The sequence below is a fragment of the Microcaecilia unicolor genome, chromosome 5 (genome assembly GCF_901765095.1).
Source record: "Microcaecilia unicolor chromosome 5, aMicUni1.1, whole genome shotgun sequence".
Classification (NCBI taxonomy): Eukaryota; Metazoa; Chordata; class Amphibia; order Gymnophiona; family Siphonopidae; genus Microcaecilia; species Microcaecilia unicolor.
Window position 1 is genome coordinate 107,436,409 of NC_044035.1, and position 20,871 is coordinate 107,457,279.

Genomic DNA, 20,871 nt, shown 5'->3' on the forward strand with positions numbered 1-20,871 from the left:
GAGTTGCACACTATAGAAACTGGACTCATTGGTTAAAGAATAGGGGCGAGGGTTAGATATGTATCTAACGACTAATGACTGCCAATTAGGACTTGTTAAGGCCAATTACTGATAACACTAATTCAGCCAATTAGTTTACGTGTGCATCTGACAGCCACGTTCAAACCTGAATGCTTAACTTTGGGCGACCTTTACAGAATTCCGGGCTATCCTCCAGATTCTATATTTTGCACCTAGCGTTCCATACTGAAATCCAAGTGTAATCTATAACAATGCACATAACGTAATTGACTTAATAAGCTAATTAGCATTAATAACAGCACTTAACAAGCAATAATGAGCACTAATTGACAATAATTAGAATTTACGTGCATAACCGCGCATAAGTATAATCTGTAATGAACTGCACCTAAATTCTAATGCATGCAGTTCAAAAGGGGCATGGCTATGGGTAGGGAAATGGGTGTTTCGTGGGCGTTCCAAAATTTACACATGTAATTATAGAATATGGCCCAGTGTATATAAATCTGTGCTCAAAGATTTACACCATGTTTTCATTGGCATAATTGGAGGCACATAGTTTTAAGCGCTGGGATATCAAAGAAACATATTCTATATTGTGACAATATACCATGCCTAAATCTAGATGCCAATTATAGAATACGCTTAGTTGAAAATGTTTACCACACGGATTTTTTTAGGTGCCATATATAGAATCTAGCCCTATATGTGTTAGCTGCATGCATGTATTTTTCAAACATGTAAGTAGTTTTCAACCAAATGTGATTCAAAGTATTCAAAGTATGTGTCCTCTCAAAATCCATGTACTCTAGGTAGCTGAAAAATCCATCCATGTAGATCAGGAGTTCTCAACCTAGTCCTTGGGACACATCAAGCCAGTCTGGTTTTCAAGATATTCACAAAGAATATGTATAAATTCACTTACTGAGTATATATCGTTCTCTAGTTACACCTAATATCCTTTAATATTTGTGATAGAGGGATCATTGGTAAATTATTTTATTGCTAAGTTGGTATGAATGTGAGGAGTGCATGGTTAATATTGTGGGAAGGGATTTTTTATAATGTATATTTGAGATATTGAATAAAGAGGTTTTGAAGATTAAAGTTGGCAATGAATATGTATGAGATAAATTTGCATACAGTGCCTCCATTGTATGCAAATATATCTCATGCGTATTTATTGTAGGTATCCAGGAAACCTGGCTGGGTTGATGTGTCCCAAGGACTGGATTGAGAACCTCTGAAGTAGATTCATCCTATTTAGCTGCATATGCCAAGTTTTTAACCTATAACGCTTGAAGCTAGAGGAAATTATTTTTGGTGGTTTGTTTCAGAGTATGAATTATATGAGACTAACAGTTTTCTCTAGCTACTTTGGACTTCCAGCTCCATAAGGACTACAGGTAGGAAGTGGTGCCATGGGTCTTCATTAACAAGTAAGTTGGAGTAGTTTCTTTTCTGTCTCCTCCCAACTAGTTTAGTCCACTCATTTCAGCTATGGTCCCCAGCCAAGGGCCATGCGCCATGCACCAGGGATCCTTTTGGAATGCTGAAATAATGGTCCACATATAAAGCCACCATGGGGTTAATTCTATAAAGTAGGTGCTAACGTTTACATGGCAATTACTTGTGTAAATGTTTAAAATTAACGGCATACAAATGCCAAAATTCTGCAATTTCTGTAAATATGTGCATATCTTGCATAAAGCATATTTTACAGGTAAGTGTACACATAATCAGAGTTTGGCCAGGATAGAATTTTATCGGTTACATGTGTATCTCTGTCATTTGGGCATATGCCTTATAGCTGACAAGTGCTGACGCCTGAATTATAGGTGCATTTCATCTGTGCTAATATTCTATAAAGGAAAATAGGTGTCTATTTTCCTTTATAGAATGGGCACCACATAGACACCCTGTTATAGAATTACCCCCTCTAGAGGTCATTTTATGAAGTCATTTTCAGGCATATATAATAATACATACAAATATATTCCTGGATTCTATATAGGTCGCCAAAAGTTAGGCATGCAAAATAACTAGTTAACAATCTTTAAAATTAATCATTGGGGTTAACAAGCATTTAATTGGCACTAATTATGATTTTTATGCAGATCTGGCTGTGCACTATTCTATAACACTGCACACTTAGGGCATCTTTTACTAAGGCGCACTCACGTTTTTAGCGTGTGCTAAAATTGTGGGCACGCCCATAGGAATGCATTGGCGTCTCTAACATTTAGCGCACCCACAATTTTAGAGCGCACCAAAAACGTGAGTGTGCCTTAGTAAAAGACCCTGTTAAATTGACTTGTGCGCAACTCAAAAGGGGTGTGGCCATGGGAGGGGCATGGGCAATCGGGGTGTTGACAAGATATAAGTGCAGTGTTATCAGAAGCGTAGCCAGGTTGAGGTATCGGGGGAGCAGAGAGTGGACTGCCGATGGCGATGGCACTTATTTTTCATGCAACAGATCATGTGACGAATAGACGCTGGCAGAAGTCCATTTGGGGGAGCAGTCGCTCCCCTGGGACCCACCTAGCCTCTGAGTGTTATAGAATTCTTGGGTTGCATGCCCAACTTGTGCACCAGGATTTACACCAGGTTTCAGCAGGCGTAAGTCCTCGTGACCAAAGCTGAGCACAAGAATCCACTCTTGACGCTATTCTATAAAGGCCGCTCATTCCGGAGCACATTTATAAAATAGCGCTGAGAGCAGATTGTTCCTAGTTCCTAATTCTAGGTGCCATCTGTTCTAGCCAGCCTATGATGGCTCATCCACTTTGCAGGTGTGCAGTCTGGGCAGAGCATGGACAGAGTTCATAAGTATTCATGTTGATTATACAGCTTATTACTCTACACACGTACTTGTAAACTTTCCGCCCGATATTTAAAACCATTTTACTGGCTATCCATCAATATTCATCAGGAGATAGCCAGTTATCTCCCACTGAATATTGCTGGTTAGTGCTTAGCAGATAGCCAGTTACATCACATGATATAACCAGCTATCTGCTGATATTCAGTGCATTGCCGGATAAGTTTGGCAGCCAAATTAGGCAGCCGAAATAGCTGGAATACATTTGTCCGGTTTAAAATTAACTGGCCAGCACTGAATATTGGCTTGGCCGGTTAAAGTTAAACTGGCCAAAAAAACACCCTGATATTCAATGTCGGTCACTGGAAATGGCCCAGCATTGACTACCTGGGCTCAGTGTCGACCACGGGAGGCAGCCCAGCTACCTCCCACGTTCTGAATACCGGCCCCTTTATATGTGGATATTTACATTTTGCATCTTTTCATTTGCTGATAATAGTGCACACTCTTTAAAATTAGAGCACACTGGGGCCCTTTTACTAAAGAGTTGGCACGTGGCAATCCGGAACTACCGCCGGCCCAATGTGGCCTCCTGCAGTAGTTCCACCTCGACCGTGCGCCATTTCTGGTGCAATTCAAATTTTTTACCACTGCGCTAACCTGGTGGTTACCACGGGATCCCTTACCGCCACCTCAATAAGTTGTGGGGTAGCAGCAGCATCCGTTTTTGCTGCGTACCAGGGCCCTTTTTAATGCAGCGAGTAAAAAAAGGCCAAAAATTGACATGGCCATACGGTAAAATTTAATTTACCATGCGACCATGAGGGGGGAGCAGCACTTACCACCACCCACTGAGGTGGCAGTAAGGGCTCCCACGGTAACAGGGCAGCAGGCGACACTACCTGATTACTACCGGGTTAGCGCCACGCTAATAATTACAGAAAATATTTCCATAGTGCTGGAAATGGCACATGCTCAAAGCGGAACTACTGCCTGCGGCCACATTGGGTCAGTGGTAGTTTCAGGTTGCCGATTGAAGCCCTTTGCCGCATGGCAACCCTTTAGCAAAAGAGCCCCCTAGATTTTAGCCTGTATGGCAGTGTGCAGTACTTCCACTGAGACACCAGTTGGGTCCATTAATTTTATTGTTTATTAAGTTTTATTGCACTGACAATAATGGAGTTGACGTTAAATACTTATTTGTGTAGACAAGGAGTTTGTTTAACATCCTTGATAATGTGAATACATTATTATTTGTTAAAAGTTAAAGCACCAACAATAATTAGTTGTTGTTTTTTTAACAGGTAAAGTGTTCTCTTCCAAGAATGATTTCTACATACAGAGATTGCATTTCTTTCTCATCAATCATTATTAATTGGAAAATATCTCAGATTGATGTTACACGTCGATGGTACTGTGGCACTACCGGAAAAGCATATCCAGTAAGAATAGGTTCACCTGGGGGTAAAAGATTTATTTCATGTGCATGAGAGTTATTTGTAATACCTCCACCAAATGGAGCCCATATGACCCGACGAATTGCTTTCACCCAGTCTTCCATGTCGTTCTGGGAGTTGGCCATAAGAAGAAATGCTTCCTGATTGACGGCTGTCTTCTCCCGATCTCCTGCACCACCTGAATACATTTTAAAAAAAGCAAACAGAATTTGCAAGATTCTATTTACCAGCCATGCCCAATGTTCACAACACTCTATAGGAAAACACTGGGTTGACTAAACGGGGAAAGAAGCAGAAAGCAACTCATATGCATTGATCAAATGGTGCATGACTTATCCTGTAAAAACTGCAAAATGGTAGGAATCATAGATTTGACTTTGTAGTTGTAGTTTCTGAAATGTTTGGATTAGCTTTTCTGGTTGTTGACAACACCCATGTCTGCCAGCAGTCTCACATTGTACTGTGCATGAGAGAATAAATTGCTGTCTACATTTATTACTTCCAAGTACTTTATTATTATTATTATTATTATTATTATTATTTTCTATTCCTCTTTTAAACTGAATCATTGTACAGCATTTTGTTGTAAGAATGGAACTTGGTTAACAATCACCATCATATTCCAGGCTTCAGGCTGATAGAGGACCAAAGAAACTTAAGTAGCACTCATTTTCTTTCCTTTTTTCCTGGATACATACAACAGAGATCATGACCCAACAATGGGTATTCTGAATTGTATGGACATACAGACCTAGAAGTTAGAATAATTTGTATAGTTTATTATAGAAGATCATTTTCCTAGCAATTTACCTAAGTAATTTGCCCTATTGGCCTGTTTAAAAACTGTTCTCACTCATTTCAGCTAGAAGTATGTGCAAGCATTTATAACTTATGTACTCTTCAGCTGTGCTACAGGCAGGTCTGGGTCTACCACTAGGCAAACCTAGTCAGTCACCTAGGATGTCAGAATTAGGAGGGTATTAAAATAGCCACCATAGCATGACCTGGTGGAACACTATGGTCGCCGAGGATCGCACACCCCAGCAGCTCAACAGTGAATTGATTCTGCTGGTTTGGGCAGGGCACAGGGAGCCTGTGCTGTGGCTCCACATCATTCTTCCTCATCAGCTTTAAGGTTGGTACTGCGAGGACATTCAAAACATAAGGTCATAGGTCTAAGCACTTTGTGATGCTGATCTCGTGCACTGCATTTTGAATGTGCTTAAACAGCCAGCCGTAAGGAAGCAAAAGAGAAACAGCAAGTAAGCTGCTGTTGGCCAGGTGAGCATTGCTTAGGATGCCCAGTTATCTTTTACCAGTTCTGATTAAAGGGAAGCATTCCCAAGGGCAGGGTATGGGAACAATATAAAATAGTTAGGCGTAGTTTATAGAATATGCTTAGTGGCTGTTCTTATGACTAAATTTTAGGCAAACCTATTTAGACCACCTAAAACCAGGCCAAAATACCTGCTTCAAACTTAGGCACAGATCAGGTATATTCTATAATGGTGTGCATAGATTTCTGAAATGCCCATGGCCATTTCCCTTTTTTGGCTGCACACATTAGAATTTACACGCACCATGTTATAGAATACGCCTAGAAAGTTGTGCACATAAATTCTAATTAAAGCCAATTAGACCTGCTAATTGGTGGTTAAGTACCAATTATTGGAGCTGATTGGCTTGTTAATCAATTAAGTTATGCACACAACATAAGGCATATTTATAGAATTTGGGGTATTGCCCCTAAAGCAAAATGAAAACTAACCAAACCAAACCAAAACAGACAGTGCTGCAAATGACATTAGGAACAAGATGAAATGAAAATGTGTTGTCTGCTCATCCCTAGTCGCCAGAAAAAGAACATATCCTCCGAAAATACTAGTCAAGGTCCAAAAAATATGTACAGCAAAATCAGTTATCCAAAATATGTAAAATGGAAAACTTATCTTAAATATCTGCATGCAAAGTCCAGGAATATTAACAGGAGTAACACCCCACATAAATCGTGACTGCACCTGCACTCCACCCAAAAGCTGCCATCAAGCATGCCTACACCGCAGTTGCCTAAAAGTACATGTGTTTTGTTCACCTTCTGGTCAATATTCAAAGCGAGTTGACCAGCTGGGAATGGCTGTGGTAAAGTTAACTCGCTTGTACGAGTCCCTTAACTGTTAGTGCTGCTGAAATGACCTGTTAGCACCAAACTTCAAGCCGGCTATGTCGGGTGCACTCCAAGGGTGTTCCAAGGGCAGATTCTGGTTATGTCCCAATATTCAGATGTAACCGGCCAGGTTTAGGTGATAAATAAGACCACATAAATTGTTGTCCTGTCACTATCTGCTAACTTATGGCCAGTTAGCTCTGGGGGTCTTTTACTAAGATGCGCTTATGTTTTTAGTGCGTGCTGAAAATAGGCACATGCTAAATGTCAGAGACACCGATGTATTCCTATGGGCATCTCTAACGTTTAGCGCGTGTCTATTTTTAGCGTGCGCTAAAGCGCGCCTTAGTAAAAGACCCTCCCTCTGAATATTAACGTAATCAGTCATGTGCTATCCAGCTTTAAAAAAAAAACGTAAACTGAATGCTGAAGCCTGGATAGGGACTGGAATTGAATTTCCGGTTTTAGTGCTAAACAAAAATGCTGTCCTCCACCAGCTGAATATCAGAGGGGGATGTATATTTTATGCATTAAAGGCCTCTTTTACCAAGCTGTGGCAAAAGGCGGCCTGCACTGGCACCGGTGTGTGTTTTTGACGGACATCGAGTCCCCCTTTTCCCGCAGCTGGTAAAAGGTAGGTTTTTCTTTTTTTCAAGAAATAGCTGTGCGGCAAGTGAAGCACTTGCCACACGGCCGTTTTGTGGGAAGCCCTTACCACTACCCATCCTTACCGCCACCTATTGAGGTGGCGGTAAGGGCTCCCGCACTAACCCGGCAGTTACCGGGCAGCATGGGTTATCCAGTTAGCGCACACTAATCATTAATGCGCTAGCTGGATAGCACAGGAATGTCCACTTTCTGCACAAGGTTCAAAGAATAACAGCAGAGGTGATCCAGGAAAGGAGAAAACAACCAGCGGTTCACAAATAAGCTTTTATTGAAGAATGACCCTACTTGGCCCAAGTTTCGGAAACAAACTTTGTCAGGGGTTAATATAGTCTTCAATATAAACTTAATGGAACACAGGTCCACATACAGTCTCCTTCTATAATGGAGCAATCTTCCAAAGTACGCAGATCTTTGGAAGAGTGCTCCATCATAAGTTTATTGAAGACTATACTGACCCCTGACAAAGTTTGTTTTCCGAAACTTGGCTAAGTAGGTCATTCTTCAATAAAAGCTTATTTGTGAACCTCTGGTTATTTTCTCCTTTCCTGGCTCACCTCTGCTGTTCTTTTTTTGGACCCATTGCTGATTTTGCAGAGGTACTCTCCTTTTTTTTGTGTGTGTGTTTGACACTTTCTGCCCAAGACATGTCCTCTACAAAAAAACATTTGAAAAACTGGATAACATATGGCTTAGTGCATGCAAACAGGCAAAATGCTTTAATGCATTTCTGTGGTAACCTGTCCTCATGCACTAATCACACGTTAAAGGCTTAACACCCTTTAGTAAAAGGGCTCCTAAGTTCTAGAATTCATTGCTGGGAGGTGAGGTAAAAACAGTTAATGTAGCCGAGTTTAAAAAAGGTTCGTACAAATTCTGGAGGTAAAGTTCATATACTATTACTAAGCTAGACCTAGGAAAAGCCACTGCTTATCCCTGGGAGTATGTAGCGTGGAATCTTGCCACTTTTAGGTACGTTGCCAGCAAGGCCAGCCTTAAGCAGGGGTGACAGGGGCAGCTGCTCAGAGTCCTGCTCTTCTAGGGGCCATACGCTTAACTGAGTCAGCTTTGCAACTGACGGCGGACCAAAACTTAAAGCTTCTTTTCCTTTTCCCTTTCCATCTACATCTCCCTCTCTTTCTCTCTCCCCTTGGTAATCGTGCTCCTTAGCACTGGTGCTCTATACTCCTTCCACCGCACCACTGGCCAACCCTTACATCTCTTCCCTCTCACTCCCCCTTCTCAGAAGGATAACACTATTTTATTGCCTTTTAGGTCCAGGATATCCCAAGTTTGTAAATTACTAAGATTACAATAATAGCTAGTGAATACAGAATGCTGTTTAAATAAATAAACCCTTGACACCTCATTTGAAATCTTAACTCCGGGATGGGAGGCACCCATCAGGTCAACACAGGGCCTCACAATTGCTAAGGCCGGCCCTGTCTGCCATGTACTTGTGACCTGGATTGGCCTCTGTTGAAAACAGGATAGTGAGCAAGATGGACCATCGGTCTGACCCAGGATGGCAATTCTTATGTTCAGTTTTCTACCAGATACCATTGATATTTTTTTTATTTTGCGTACCTTATGTTTCTACAGCAGTTTCACAAACAGCCTCTCAGGGCTGTCTTAGTTTTCAGCTAATCATATGGACACTGGCTAGACACTGACTTGAAAATGAGGACAGTGCTTGCATTGTCACAGAATCAACTTCATTGTACTAGGCTTAATTTTTAGAACACAATATCACATTTTGTTCTTTGGCTGTGGCATGCTGAGCAGTTTATTAATGTTCTCCTTAGAAAATAATAAGTTTTAATCCAAATAAGAGACATAAATGTGGTGTATCCATACTGCTTTTTTTTTCTGAGAATGCTAATTTTGCAATAAATAATCACACTGATTAATGTAAGTGCAAATCTATATGTTCAACACACATGGGGGTCAATATTCAGACCCAGTGGTGAGCATTCTTTTCCAGCACCAGCCACACTAGTAAAAAAAAAAAAGTATATTCAGAGCTTTTAACCCACAGCAAAGTAGAACAAACCAATAGGTTGAAAAGAAAAACATTTATTATTCAACCACCACAATGCAATGCTGATGTGACCCTGTACTGCACCTGAGAGCCACATCTGACCCAGGGAAAGGCTGTGACAGGATCAAACACATTCTGCTGTCATGGCATTTGAGGCTGGCATAGAGGCTAGAAAAAAAGTTTGTAAAGTGGGGTTTTTTTGGTGGGAGGGGGTTAGTGACCACTGGGAGAGTCCGGGGAGGTCATCCCCGATTCCCTCTAGTGGTCATCTGGGCAGTTGGGGCACTTTTTTGGGACTTGTTCATGAAAAAAAAGGGTCCAAAAAAAGTGACCCAAAATCGCTGTAAAAATGCTTTTTTTTTGATTATCAGCTAAAGACGCCCATCTCTCCTTGGCTGATAACCACGCCCCAGTTCCGCCTTCACCACGCCTCCGACACGCCCCCGTCAACTTTATTCGTTTCCGCTATGGAGTGCAGTTGGAAACGCCCAAAATTGGTTTTCGATTATACCGATTTGGGCGCCTTTGCGAGATAAACGTCTATCTCCCGATTTTGGTCGCACTATAGGCGTTTTTCCAGTGGTCATCTGGTCAATTAGGACATCTTTTTGTGTCTTATTCATTAGAAAAAGAGGTCTAGACCAAATCATTGAAATTTTTGCCTTAGACATTTTGGTTTTGTTCCATTATGACTGTAAACGTGCAGGCACACACCTAATCCTGCCTTAGAAATGCCCCCAACACATCCCCTTGTCATTTGGACGCATTGCAGATGAAATGCATCTGCAAAAAGGGTTTAAAAAAATACCGATTTGGACGTTTTGAGAAGAAATGTATCCAAATGGTGCTTTATGACAGTTTTTGGACGTTTTTCTCTTGAAAATGAGCTCCATAGTGAGCTACTGAGACAAAACACAGCTGTGTAGATGTCCATGTCTGCTCTGTTATCTGGCTCAGAACTGAGTGCACTTTGGTCCATTAGAGGTGCTCTGATGAGATTTGATTATCAGCCTGACATCATCCTAAATGAAATATTGTTTTGTCTAAAACTAATTTGCGGCTTTCTGCTAGCTGCATCACAACCCTGTAAATATATTATTATTATGCAAGTCAACATTACAATCCAAGAAAACTTTATACAGAAACAGGTCAAGGGAAATTAAATGCACAAACAAATTTTGCAAAAGATACATGCTATAAATTAAACCTTGCAGGAGAATATACTGGGGATTCCAAGTCTGAAAAAGGAGAATAGAGCAATCAGCATTCAAAGAAAATTAAAGTCTAAGAAGCTAATATCCTCTGGACCAGCAACTTACAGAAATACACAGGGTTGATTACTGTATAACGGATTAACATAGTAACATAGTAACATAGTAGATGACGGCAGAAAAAGACCTGCATGGTCCATCCAGTCTGCCCAACAAGATAAACTCATGTGTATACCTTACCTTGATTTGTACTTGCCTTTTTCAGGGCACAGACCGTACAAGTCTGCCCAGCAGTATTTCCCGCCTCCCAACCACCAATCCCGCCTCCCATCACCGGCTCTGGCACGGACCGTATAAGTCTGCCCTCCACTATCCTCGCCTCCCAACCACCAACCTCTCTTCCCCCACCTGCTCCGCCACCCAATTTCGGCTAAGCTTCTGAGGATCCATTCCTGCTGCACAGGATTCCTTTATGCATATCCCACGCATGTTTGAAATCCGTTACCGTTTTCATCTCCACCACCTCCCGCGGGAGGGCATTCCAAGCATCCACCATCCTTACATCCCACAGCCACCCTCTAGGAAAGTAGAGAGCTAAGAAGAGTACAAAACATAAATTTCTGAGACAAATATTTTATAACACCCTTGCATGAAAATAATAATAAAAAAAGCCTCCAATTTGTAAAATCCCAGGTGTCAATACCAGAATTCTTTTGAAATGTCTCAACCCTATAAATTTTAATTCTACAGTCATTGTGCCATTCTTAAGCTCGACTTTAAACAGACAAGCCAATAATAAAAACATTATGGGGCAATTCTAAATGGTGGTGCATGAACGTAGGCATGACAAAGATGTGCCAGTTCTATAGCTTTATTAAGTTGTGCCTAACCTGTTATAAAATACTAGTTCAAAGCCACTTTGGTGAGCCAAACCTGAGGCATGATAGTTTATGCCAGGTCAATGGTAGTCATAAGCTGACGTGCTTAAGTGTGCCTTGCAATGTGCGCACATCTGATACTATTCTCTATGGTACGCACATTGCTAGGAAAACACCTATGATGTGCTCATGCTCCTCCCACTGGCACAAGCTATTTACCATTACATACCATGGGCTACTGTTTTATTATATGGGTGTGTTCTTTCCTGTTGTTGGAGTTCTTTTTTAGTTTTCTGTAATTTTTGATTTTGTACATTGTTTTGATTAATTGTTTGAAAAAGCTGCTTTATCAAATATCATAAACCATAAACCATAACCATAATGATGCACGCTAAGCTAGTGTTCTGTAAAGAGCACTCTGTGCAAAATTACCTTTATAGAATACTAGTTTAGGGGTCCCTTTACTAAGGTGCGTTAATGGATTTAGTGCACACTAATGTTTTGCATACGCTAAATGATAAGATGCTCGTTAAGGGCCAGATTCTATATAACGCACCAAAAATATCCACATGATAAACATTTCTGCCTAAGCGCATTCTATAAGCAATGCCTAGATTTAGGCAAGCATATATTTGTATTTATTTATTTATGCATTCTTGTATCTCACTATTATCCAAAAACAAATTTTGGTTCAAAGTGGCTTACAATTTACATTTTTGTTGAGTTACAATAGTGTTGTGCAATGTGGAGAGGGCATCTATAGTTCGTGTGATTATTAATAGAGATTTTGAAGACGCCATATTTTACTATAAGATAAAATTTGCCTTCTTTCATTCTCAAATCACTGTTAGTGCAAGATTTAAACTCACTGGTCTCTTTTCATATTTGACAGGTTATGCTATCAAGGACTCATTGATAATAATTATGGAGTGGAGGAGTGGTCTAGTGGTTGGAGCACTGGTCCTGACATCCAGAGGTGCCCAGTTCAAATCCCACTGCTGCTCCTTGTGATCTTGGGCAAGTCATTGAACCCTCCATTGCCTCAGGTACAAAATTAGATTGTGAGCCTTCCAGGGAGAGAGAAATATCCAGTGTACCTGAATGTAACTCACCTTGAGCTACTACTGAAAAATATAAATAAGAATCAACCAGCGGGGTACCAAGGGAGGGGTGGTCCACCTCGGGTGCATGTTGCAGGAGGGGTGCAGGGAGCAGCTGTGTGGCTGTTGGCTCCGCCAGGTTCTCTGCTCCTTCTTCTGTTACTTCCTGTTTTGGGGCAGAGGGAGCAGGGAACCAGTGGAGCTGATAGCCATGCAGCTGCTCCCAGCACCCCAGCAGGTAAGAACAATGCAGCCTGGGGGGGGGGGGGGGGGGGCGGGAGCTTGGAGGAGAAGCGCCTGGGGGAGGGTGGGAGACAATGCTGCATCTGGGGGGTGTCGTGCTGCATCCAGGAGGGGGGGAGATTCTGCACCCGGGGGTGTGTGTGTGTAGCTGCGATCCACCCCGGGTGGCAGCCGGCCGAGGAACACCACTGATATCATCCTTATAATTTACACCTACCTTATTGCTTGTTTGCAAAGTACAGTAGTATCATTCAAGAGGCACATAAACACTATGGGCTAAATTCAGTAAATGACACCCAAATTTGGGTGCTGAAAAAAAAAGAGCACTAAGCGCTATTTAATAAATGATGTTCTGAGCTGGGTGCCAATTATAGAATAGCGCTTAGAGCCAAGATCAAAGCGAGGATTTACACTAACTGAAATCTGGTGTAAATCCTTGCACCTAAATTAGGCACAGATCTGCTGTATTCTATTAACACTGCACGCAAATTCTAGGCATGCCCCTGACCTGCCCATGCCCCTCCCATGGCCAGGCCCACTTTTCAGGTCCACACGTAAAAATTTACATATGCATCTTTATAGAATACTGACTACAAAGACACTCACATAAATTTAAAATGTTGCCAATTAGCATCAATAATTGATTGCTAGCACTCAATTATTGACACCAGTTGACTCATTATTCATGTAACCCGCATCTCACTTGCTGCCACTAGCTCAGTTTCCCTCCGGGGGCTCAGACACCCCTAGCGCAACTTGGGTCACAAGGGAAAAAATACACTTTTCCCTCTCATTCACAGTTTCTGTCCAACTCGCACAGTCACAAATTATCTCCATTCGGGCATGGGCGTGGGACAGGGCCAGAATGATCCTGAAGGTGATGGAGAATTAAGTGGGCTTCTCAAGGGTACTTTGCCAGACTGAAGAGCAGGCGTCCTCACTCCCACTCCAAAGACCACACTGTACTCCAAAGATTTAATTTTGTGCAAAGTCAACTTTACTGAACAGGCGGGTAAATTCTTTGTAACTCCTTATTTACATCAGGAACTTGCATTAAGTGATTTTTCCTTTCAATCAAGACCATACACCACAGTCTCAACCATTTCTCCAAACTTACTCACAGGAATCTTAATTATGTACATATTTACAGCCCTTTGGGCAATCAATAATCCAAGGCTGCTCCTGATAATCCTGATCACAATCCAGTTCTCCTTCAGGCACTGACCCTTTTGTCTGTCCTCCTTCCAGTGATACCCTTCTCAGAGTTGCACTCTGGCCTTATACAGGCGTCCCCTGCTCTGGTTCCTGCTTCCAGGGTGGGTTCCCCTTACCCTCTGGGAGCATCACACTCCTTCTCAGTTGCTACTACTATTCAGCCTTGGTTTATTCTGCCTATCCAGGACCTCATTCTCCTCAAAGGGTCCTGGCGGGGATACAGGCAACCAAAGACCCCACATACAATTCAACACCCATATTTATCACATTCTTTGATAACTCCCCCCAATGTCATTCACTATCTCATAACATTTCTTTCTGCAACTTATTTCTTAAACACACCCCTTGGGCTGGATCTCCATCCACCCACAAACACACTTCCCTCCCCCTAGAAACTCTGGAGAGATTTGCATGGTTCAGTTTGTAGTAATTTTAATGGGGTATTACATTTAATTAAATTGCATGTACAAATTGGGCGTGCACCCAAATTTGCATGTTGAATTTTGAGCTTGCTTCCATTTAATTTTTTTTCTTTTTGTCCACTAAGATTTCCTGTCCACTCCTCAGTCTTCATTTTTTAACTGCATCTAGCTACAGCTTCTCATTCCCCCCCCCCTCACTCTAGCCCCCATTCTCCATCTGTCTCCTCTAATCTTTCAGTAACTTCCCCCTCCCCATATCTAACATCTCTCTTGCTCTCTCTTCTTCAGTGGCGTTCCTAGGGGGGGCGGTGGGGGCGGTCTGCCCCGGGTGCATGCCGCCGGGGGGGTGTCACGCGCGCCTGCCCTCCATTGTTCCATGCTTCTTCTCTGCCCCGGAACAGGTTACAGCCCCCCTAGGAATGCCACTGCTCTTCCTCTGTCCAGAATTTCCCCTTCACTCTCCTCCATCTAGTGTCTTACCTTTCTTGCTCTTTCTCCATCTATCCAGTGTTCCCCCCTTCCTTCTCACTATTCCCCCATGTCCAGCATCCCCATTTCTCCTCCCGCTCTCTCACTCTCAATTACCCCTCCCATATCCAGAATCTGTACTTCTTTCCCTATCCCTCCCAATGTCCAGCATTTCCTATCCATTTTCTATGCCCCCTATCCATTCCCTCTCCATATCACTATGTTTCCCTCCATATCAGGCATCTCTCCTCCATCTCCCTATATTCTTCTGTCTCCATTTGCTCACCAGTGACCAATATTTCCCCTCTATCTCCCTATGTACTCCTGTCTCCTTTGCTCCTGTGTTCAGCATCTTCTTATGACCCCCTCATATTTATCATCTAACACATATTCATATTTCTCCTGTGTCCAGCATCTTCCCTTCTCTCCTTATATTCCCCTATCTCCATATTATTATTATTTGTTACATTTGTATCCCACATTTTCCCACCTTTTTGCAGGCTCAATGTGGCTTACATATAACCGTTAGCGGTGTTAGCCGATTCTGGTCTGAACAAATACATAGTATGAATTAATACAAAGTGATATTGTGGTAGAATGAGGTATATGTATGGTAGGTACAATTGGGGGGAACTTAGGGAGGGAAAGGGGGAAGAAGAGCCCTGTAATGTCCGTTACGGTCTTTGGTTACGTTGTTTCGCAAGTGTCTAGGTATTCTTATGTTGGGTCGGTCTTTAGTGCTCTCCGAAAATTTAGGTGGTTGGGCATAGTTATATGCTCCCCAGTGTCCAACATCTCCTCTCCATCTCTCTATGCACCCCCGTCCTCTTTTCCTCGGTGTTCAATATCTTCCTAGGCACCATCATGTCCAGCATCTTCCCTCCATATTTATATGCTCCCTTCCCCATGTCCATCATCTTCCCTCCTCTCCCTATATCCTCCTATGTCTTTAATTTTCTATCTCCCAATACCCATCTTTCATGTGTCCACCATTTGCACTCTCACTCCTGATCTCTCCCTATATACAACATCAGCGCTCTTCCAATCTCTCATTTCCTTCTACATGACCAACATCATTCTTCCACCTCCCTAGACAACCCCTCTTTGATCCAGCATCTTCCCTCCTTGTACCTTTGACTCCCCCTTTGTCCAGCACCTTCCTGCTGATTCCTTATATCCCCTGTGTCCAAAACATTCCCGCCATCATCTTATGTTATTGTGCCCAACATCTATCTCTCTTCCAGCTCCCTATATAATCACCCAATCCAGCATATGCCCTCCATCTCCCTACACAACCTCTGCCCCCTCCATCCAGCATTTCCTTCCTTTGCTAAGTAGTTCCCTCTGTCCTTCCCCTTCATCACTGGATCTGACATCTCTCTCTCTCTCAATTCCCCTCTCCCCCAGTCTAACATTTCCCTTGCAAGATCACTGGCAGTGGTAATATTTCACATAGACTGCCTGTGACTAGCCCTGGAGCCTTCCCTCTTCAATGTCCTGCCCTCTTTCTCCAAAGAGGTGGCTGCAGACAGTGTATTTGAAACACCAGCACTGCTGGCAACCTTATGAGGGAAACGGTCCATTTTAAGGTAGACCAAAGATTAGGGAGAGTTGAGAGAGAGAGAGAGAGAGAGAGAGAGAGAGAGAGAGAGAGAGAGAGAGAGAGAGAGAGAGAGAAGGTGATGTTTGGCCATTGGTGGAGGGATTTAAGAGAGAGAGGGAGATGTCAGGCTAGGAGATGGGGGATGTTTGGGGGATGCTGGATCCTAGGGGTGGAGAGGGGGGGGGGGTGGTAAGAAGATGCTGCTACTTGCCAGAAGCAAGGAATTTGCCACTACAAGGGAAACATGAGGCAGACTATAGAGCCCATGAAGCTTGGCACCATGATCCAGTGTTTCACCAGGTTCATACCTTCAGGCAGCCTTGCATCTCAGAGTCTAATCATTGCAAAAAAATCACAAATATCCTTCATATTATTTCATTAAAATATCAGCAGAAGTTTGAACGTAATTTGAAACTGTTAACAATAATATATGTTTTATGATCAAGATATACTCAACTCTGGCAACTCCATTGTGCAATCAGGGTGCTCCCAGATGTGAGCCATCTTTTGTATTTCAAGGGTAATCGCAGTACTAGATGGAAGGGTATATATGCCTAGCAAATAAAATGAAATCAAAATATCAGAATCCATAAGTAAATTGCAATAATAAGATCACTTGCATATTACCTCGTCATAAAATGAGAAATTCTTCATTTTGGCTAAAGGAATATCAATCCTATTCCAGTAGCAGAAGCACTAGTTACAGCGTTTTAAAGCATTTTGGCACCAAGTTGTTCAGCCACTCACCATAGAGCAAGCTCCACTCATCAATGACATTGGACCAGATGGAAAAATGCAATCACATGCACGTATACAATATAGCTCATACAAGAAGCTCATAAAAGATACATGCAGTCAAGATTATATGGTGAGCCACTGTGTATATCCAATGGATACACAACATACTAGAGGCACTCCCATCCTATTTGTTCAAAAGGCTGACCATTTACTCTCCTGATTGAAGCCTACAGAGGTTAAAATGTCTTAAGAAAAAATTCAGGGTGCTTCCCATATTAAAGCTCTAATGTAAGGTGTCTGCCTCTTTCATCATCATTGTAATTATCAATGGCAAAACAATTAAGGTTATCTAGTGAAGCAGTTGCACTGACCTATTTAATTTTAATTCAGCTCCCAGAGCCTGTTTGCAAAACCACAGGTTTTTTTTTGATGGACCTGACCAAGTGAACATCAACACAAAATTTTTTTCACTTGGTTTTATCAGCAAGTTTTATCAGCAAGTTCAAGGGACTGTCATGAGAGTAACAATAGCTTCTGACCTGTTACGTCTGTATATGGCAAGCTTCGAATCTTAGTGGCTGTAACACTGTAAGAGTATTCCACAGAACCTATGCCAATCCAAAAAATGTCCTTTCATGGGTTAATTAGCAGGATAGGAATAACCAATCTATGTTTAGAAGAAGACCTCAGTGGTCTAGATGGAATACACATCTCAATTAAAGCTATAGATAAGAGGGTGTCTCTTTATAAAGGGCCTTATGAGCAAGGATCAAGACAGTCAGATAGTTCAACAACAAAAGTGTTACCTGCTCAAACTTGCACGCTCTACAAGGAAAACAAATCTCTGCAGTCTGAAGTGTTTGCAATTGTTTTACATTGGATTTAGTAATGCCCACATGCACAATATTGCAATAATCCATCCATGATACTAATAAAGCATGAAGAAGAGAATGGAGAAGCTACAAATTGTATATAACTGGTGAAGCACAAATAATCCTATTGCACTATTTCACCAAAACAATCTACTGAATAAATCACGTGTTGTCCTTTTCTAATAAAGTGGGCCAGGTCTTCCAAATTGTTTGCCACCATAGGCCCATATTGGAAAGTCATCCTCCCTTTAAGTATTACCTCTGATTTGTTTTTCTCTCAGGGCAGTGCCCCCAAATGGGTTAATTTTGTGCACACTGATATGTTGTGTATGATCTCAGTCACTCAAATTTACCAAAACCCATAAGAAGCATCACAAATCTCCAATTTAGAAAAGAAATGAATACCTACCTCTTCAAAAAAATTCTACAGCTATTCAAAAAGATGTGGTGGGGCATAATCTAAAGGGGCGCCCAAGTTTTCCTGAGGCGGAGAAACCCGTATTATCGAAACAAGATGGGCGCCCATCTTTCGTTTCGATAATACGGTCGGGGATACCCAAATCGTGAAATTTAGGTCGTCCTTAGAGATGGTCATCCCCAATTTTCGACGATAATGGAAACCGAGGACGCCCATCTCAGAAACGACCAAATACAAGCCATTGGTCATGGGAGGCGCCAGCATTCGTAGTGCACTGGTTCCCCTGACATGCCAAGACACCAACCGGGCACCCTAGGGGGCACTGCAGTGGACTTCATAAATTGCTTCCAGGTGCATAGCTCCCTTACCTTGGGTGCTGAGCCCCCCAAACCCTACTACCTACAACTGTACAACACTACCATAACCCTAAGGGGTGAAGGGGGGCACCTACATGTGGGTAAAGTGGGTTTGTGGTGGGCTTTGAAGGGCTCACATTTACCACCACAAGTGTAACAGGTGGGGGGGATGGGCCTGGGTCCGCCTGCCTGAAGTGCACTGCAGTATCCACTAAAACTGCTCCAGGGACCTGCATACTGCTGTCATGGAGCTGGGTATGACATTTGAGGCTGGCATACAGGCTGGGAAAATATTTTTAAAGCTTTTTTTTAGGGTGGGATGGGGTTAGTGACCACTGGGGGAGTAAGGGGAGGTCAACCCCGATTCCCTCTGGTGGTCATCTGGTCAGTTTGGGCAGCTTTTTGAGGCTTGGTCATAAGAAAAAATGGACCAAGTAAAGTCGCCCAAGTGCTCGTCAGAGATGCCCTTCTTTTTTCCATTATCAGTTGAGGACGCTGTGTGTTAGGTACGCCCCAGTCCCGCCTTCGCTATGCTTCCAGCATGCCATCGTGAACTTTGGTCGTCCCCCTGACGGAAAGCAGTTGAGAATGCCCAAAATCGGCTTTCGATTATGCCAATTTGGGTGACCCTGGGAGAAGGACGCCCATCTCCCGATTTGTGTCGAAAGATGGGCGCCTTTCTCTTTCGAAAATAAGCTTGCTAGTGTTATGACTCTGCCCCGGTATCATGCTCTCATTCATCTCGCCCCCTGGTGGTCAGACCTGGTGGTCACAATGGACTGTCTGTTGATGGTTTTCCCAGTTCCAGAAGTCATGCTGGTCCGGTCTGGATTTTCTAGTCTGCCAGTTGGTCTCGAGACTTTTTGGAACTCAGCTGTTTCCATACCTGGTGAACTCCCTGGCTGTTGGCCTTTATTAACCACCTGGAAGTGTTTCTAGTTTGCCTTGCAACAGAGGTCCTCAGAGGTGTGTCTTCTGCGGTTGTTTGTTGCTGTGCTTTCCCTGCTACTTTCAGTTTCTGCCTTTGAACCTTTGCCTGGACCTGGACTTTGACTTTGTTTGCCGCCTGCCTTGGAACCCGTGCCTGGAGCTGGACCTTGACTTTGTTTGCCTAGCCCCGGTTCTGCTGGGTTCATGGACTGTCTTCCTGCTCCCTGCTGTGGCTTCTGTTCCGGTGGGTGTTCCTCCTGCAGCTGCCGTCCTCGGCAGTAGCCCAAGGGCTCACTATCCAGTGTCTCGTGTGAAGCGTGACAGCTAGTCAGCTTCCTTTCAAACCTACCTCTTCAAAAACTAAGGGGGTCCTTTTACTAAGATGTGCTAGCGTTTTTAGTGCATGCTAAAAATAGGCATGCGCTAAACACTAGAGATACCCATAGGAATACATTGCCAATATACACTAACAGCAAGTCCCAAGCACAAAATACTTTTCGAAAGGTAGAACGACAGACAAGGCAAACTACTGTTGAATTTTGATTGGTCCTTTCTAACTGATTTATCATGGGAATACATTGGCATCTCTAGCGTTTAGCACACACTATTTTTAGCGCTTGCTAAAAATGCTTGCACTTCTTAGTAAAAGGACCCCGTATTATTATTTGTTTCATTTGTATCCCACATTTTCCCACCTATTTGCAGGCTCAATGTGACTTACATAGTACTGTAACGGCGTTCGCCAGTTGCGGTGTGAACAAATACAGGTGTTATTGATGGTAAAAGGACCGTGTTTGGTAGATACATAGGGGAAGTTAGGGAGAGGGGATGAGGGTTAATAACCATGAATAAATATCACCAAAACTCTACAACTGAACACAAAAGCTACCTCTACTTTTTTCACTTCAACTCTATCTCTTCAAAAACTCTATGAATAACCACACGAACTATAGATGCCCTCTCAACATTACACAACACTATTGTAACGCCACCAAAACATAAATTGTAAGCTACTTTGAACCGAAACTTGTTTTTGGATAATAGTGGGATACAAGGATGCATAAATAAATAAAATAAAATAAATACTGCTAATGCTCACCATAGTACTTGCATCATGCCAGAAACTTCTTTCTGGAGTTCATAAGATATAACATGTATAGGTAACCTTTCTAAGTGTGCTTGAAAATTCCTTTAATCAAGCCTGTGACACCCCCCAAAAATTGGGAAATATTTTGTATCTTTCTGCC

At 42.6% G+C, this 20,871-nt stretch overlaps 1 protein-coding gene across 4 annotated transcripts in view; it reads right to left on the minus strand.

The window, feature by feature from the left end:
* ARHGAP22 (Rho GTPase activating protein 22) overlaps positions 1-20,871 on the minus strand; it is a 341,624-nt gene that overhangs the window by 106,162 nt on the left and 214,591 nt on the right. For 2 of the 4 annotated variants that reach the window (XM_030203166.1, XM_030203168.1), the window contains one exon: positions 4,349-4,477. The exons of 1 other annotated variant lie outside the window; for it this stretch is intronic. In XM_030203166.1, the coding sequence (XP_030059026.1) occupies positions 4,349-4,477 (129 nt within the window). Of the gene's footprint in view, positions 1-4,300; positions 4,478-20,871 lie in introns of all 4 variants that reach the window. One more of the 4 variants, XM_030203169.1, reaches the window with a different exon arrangement.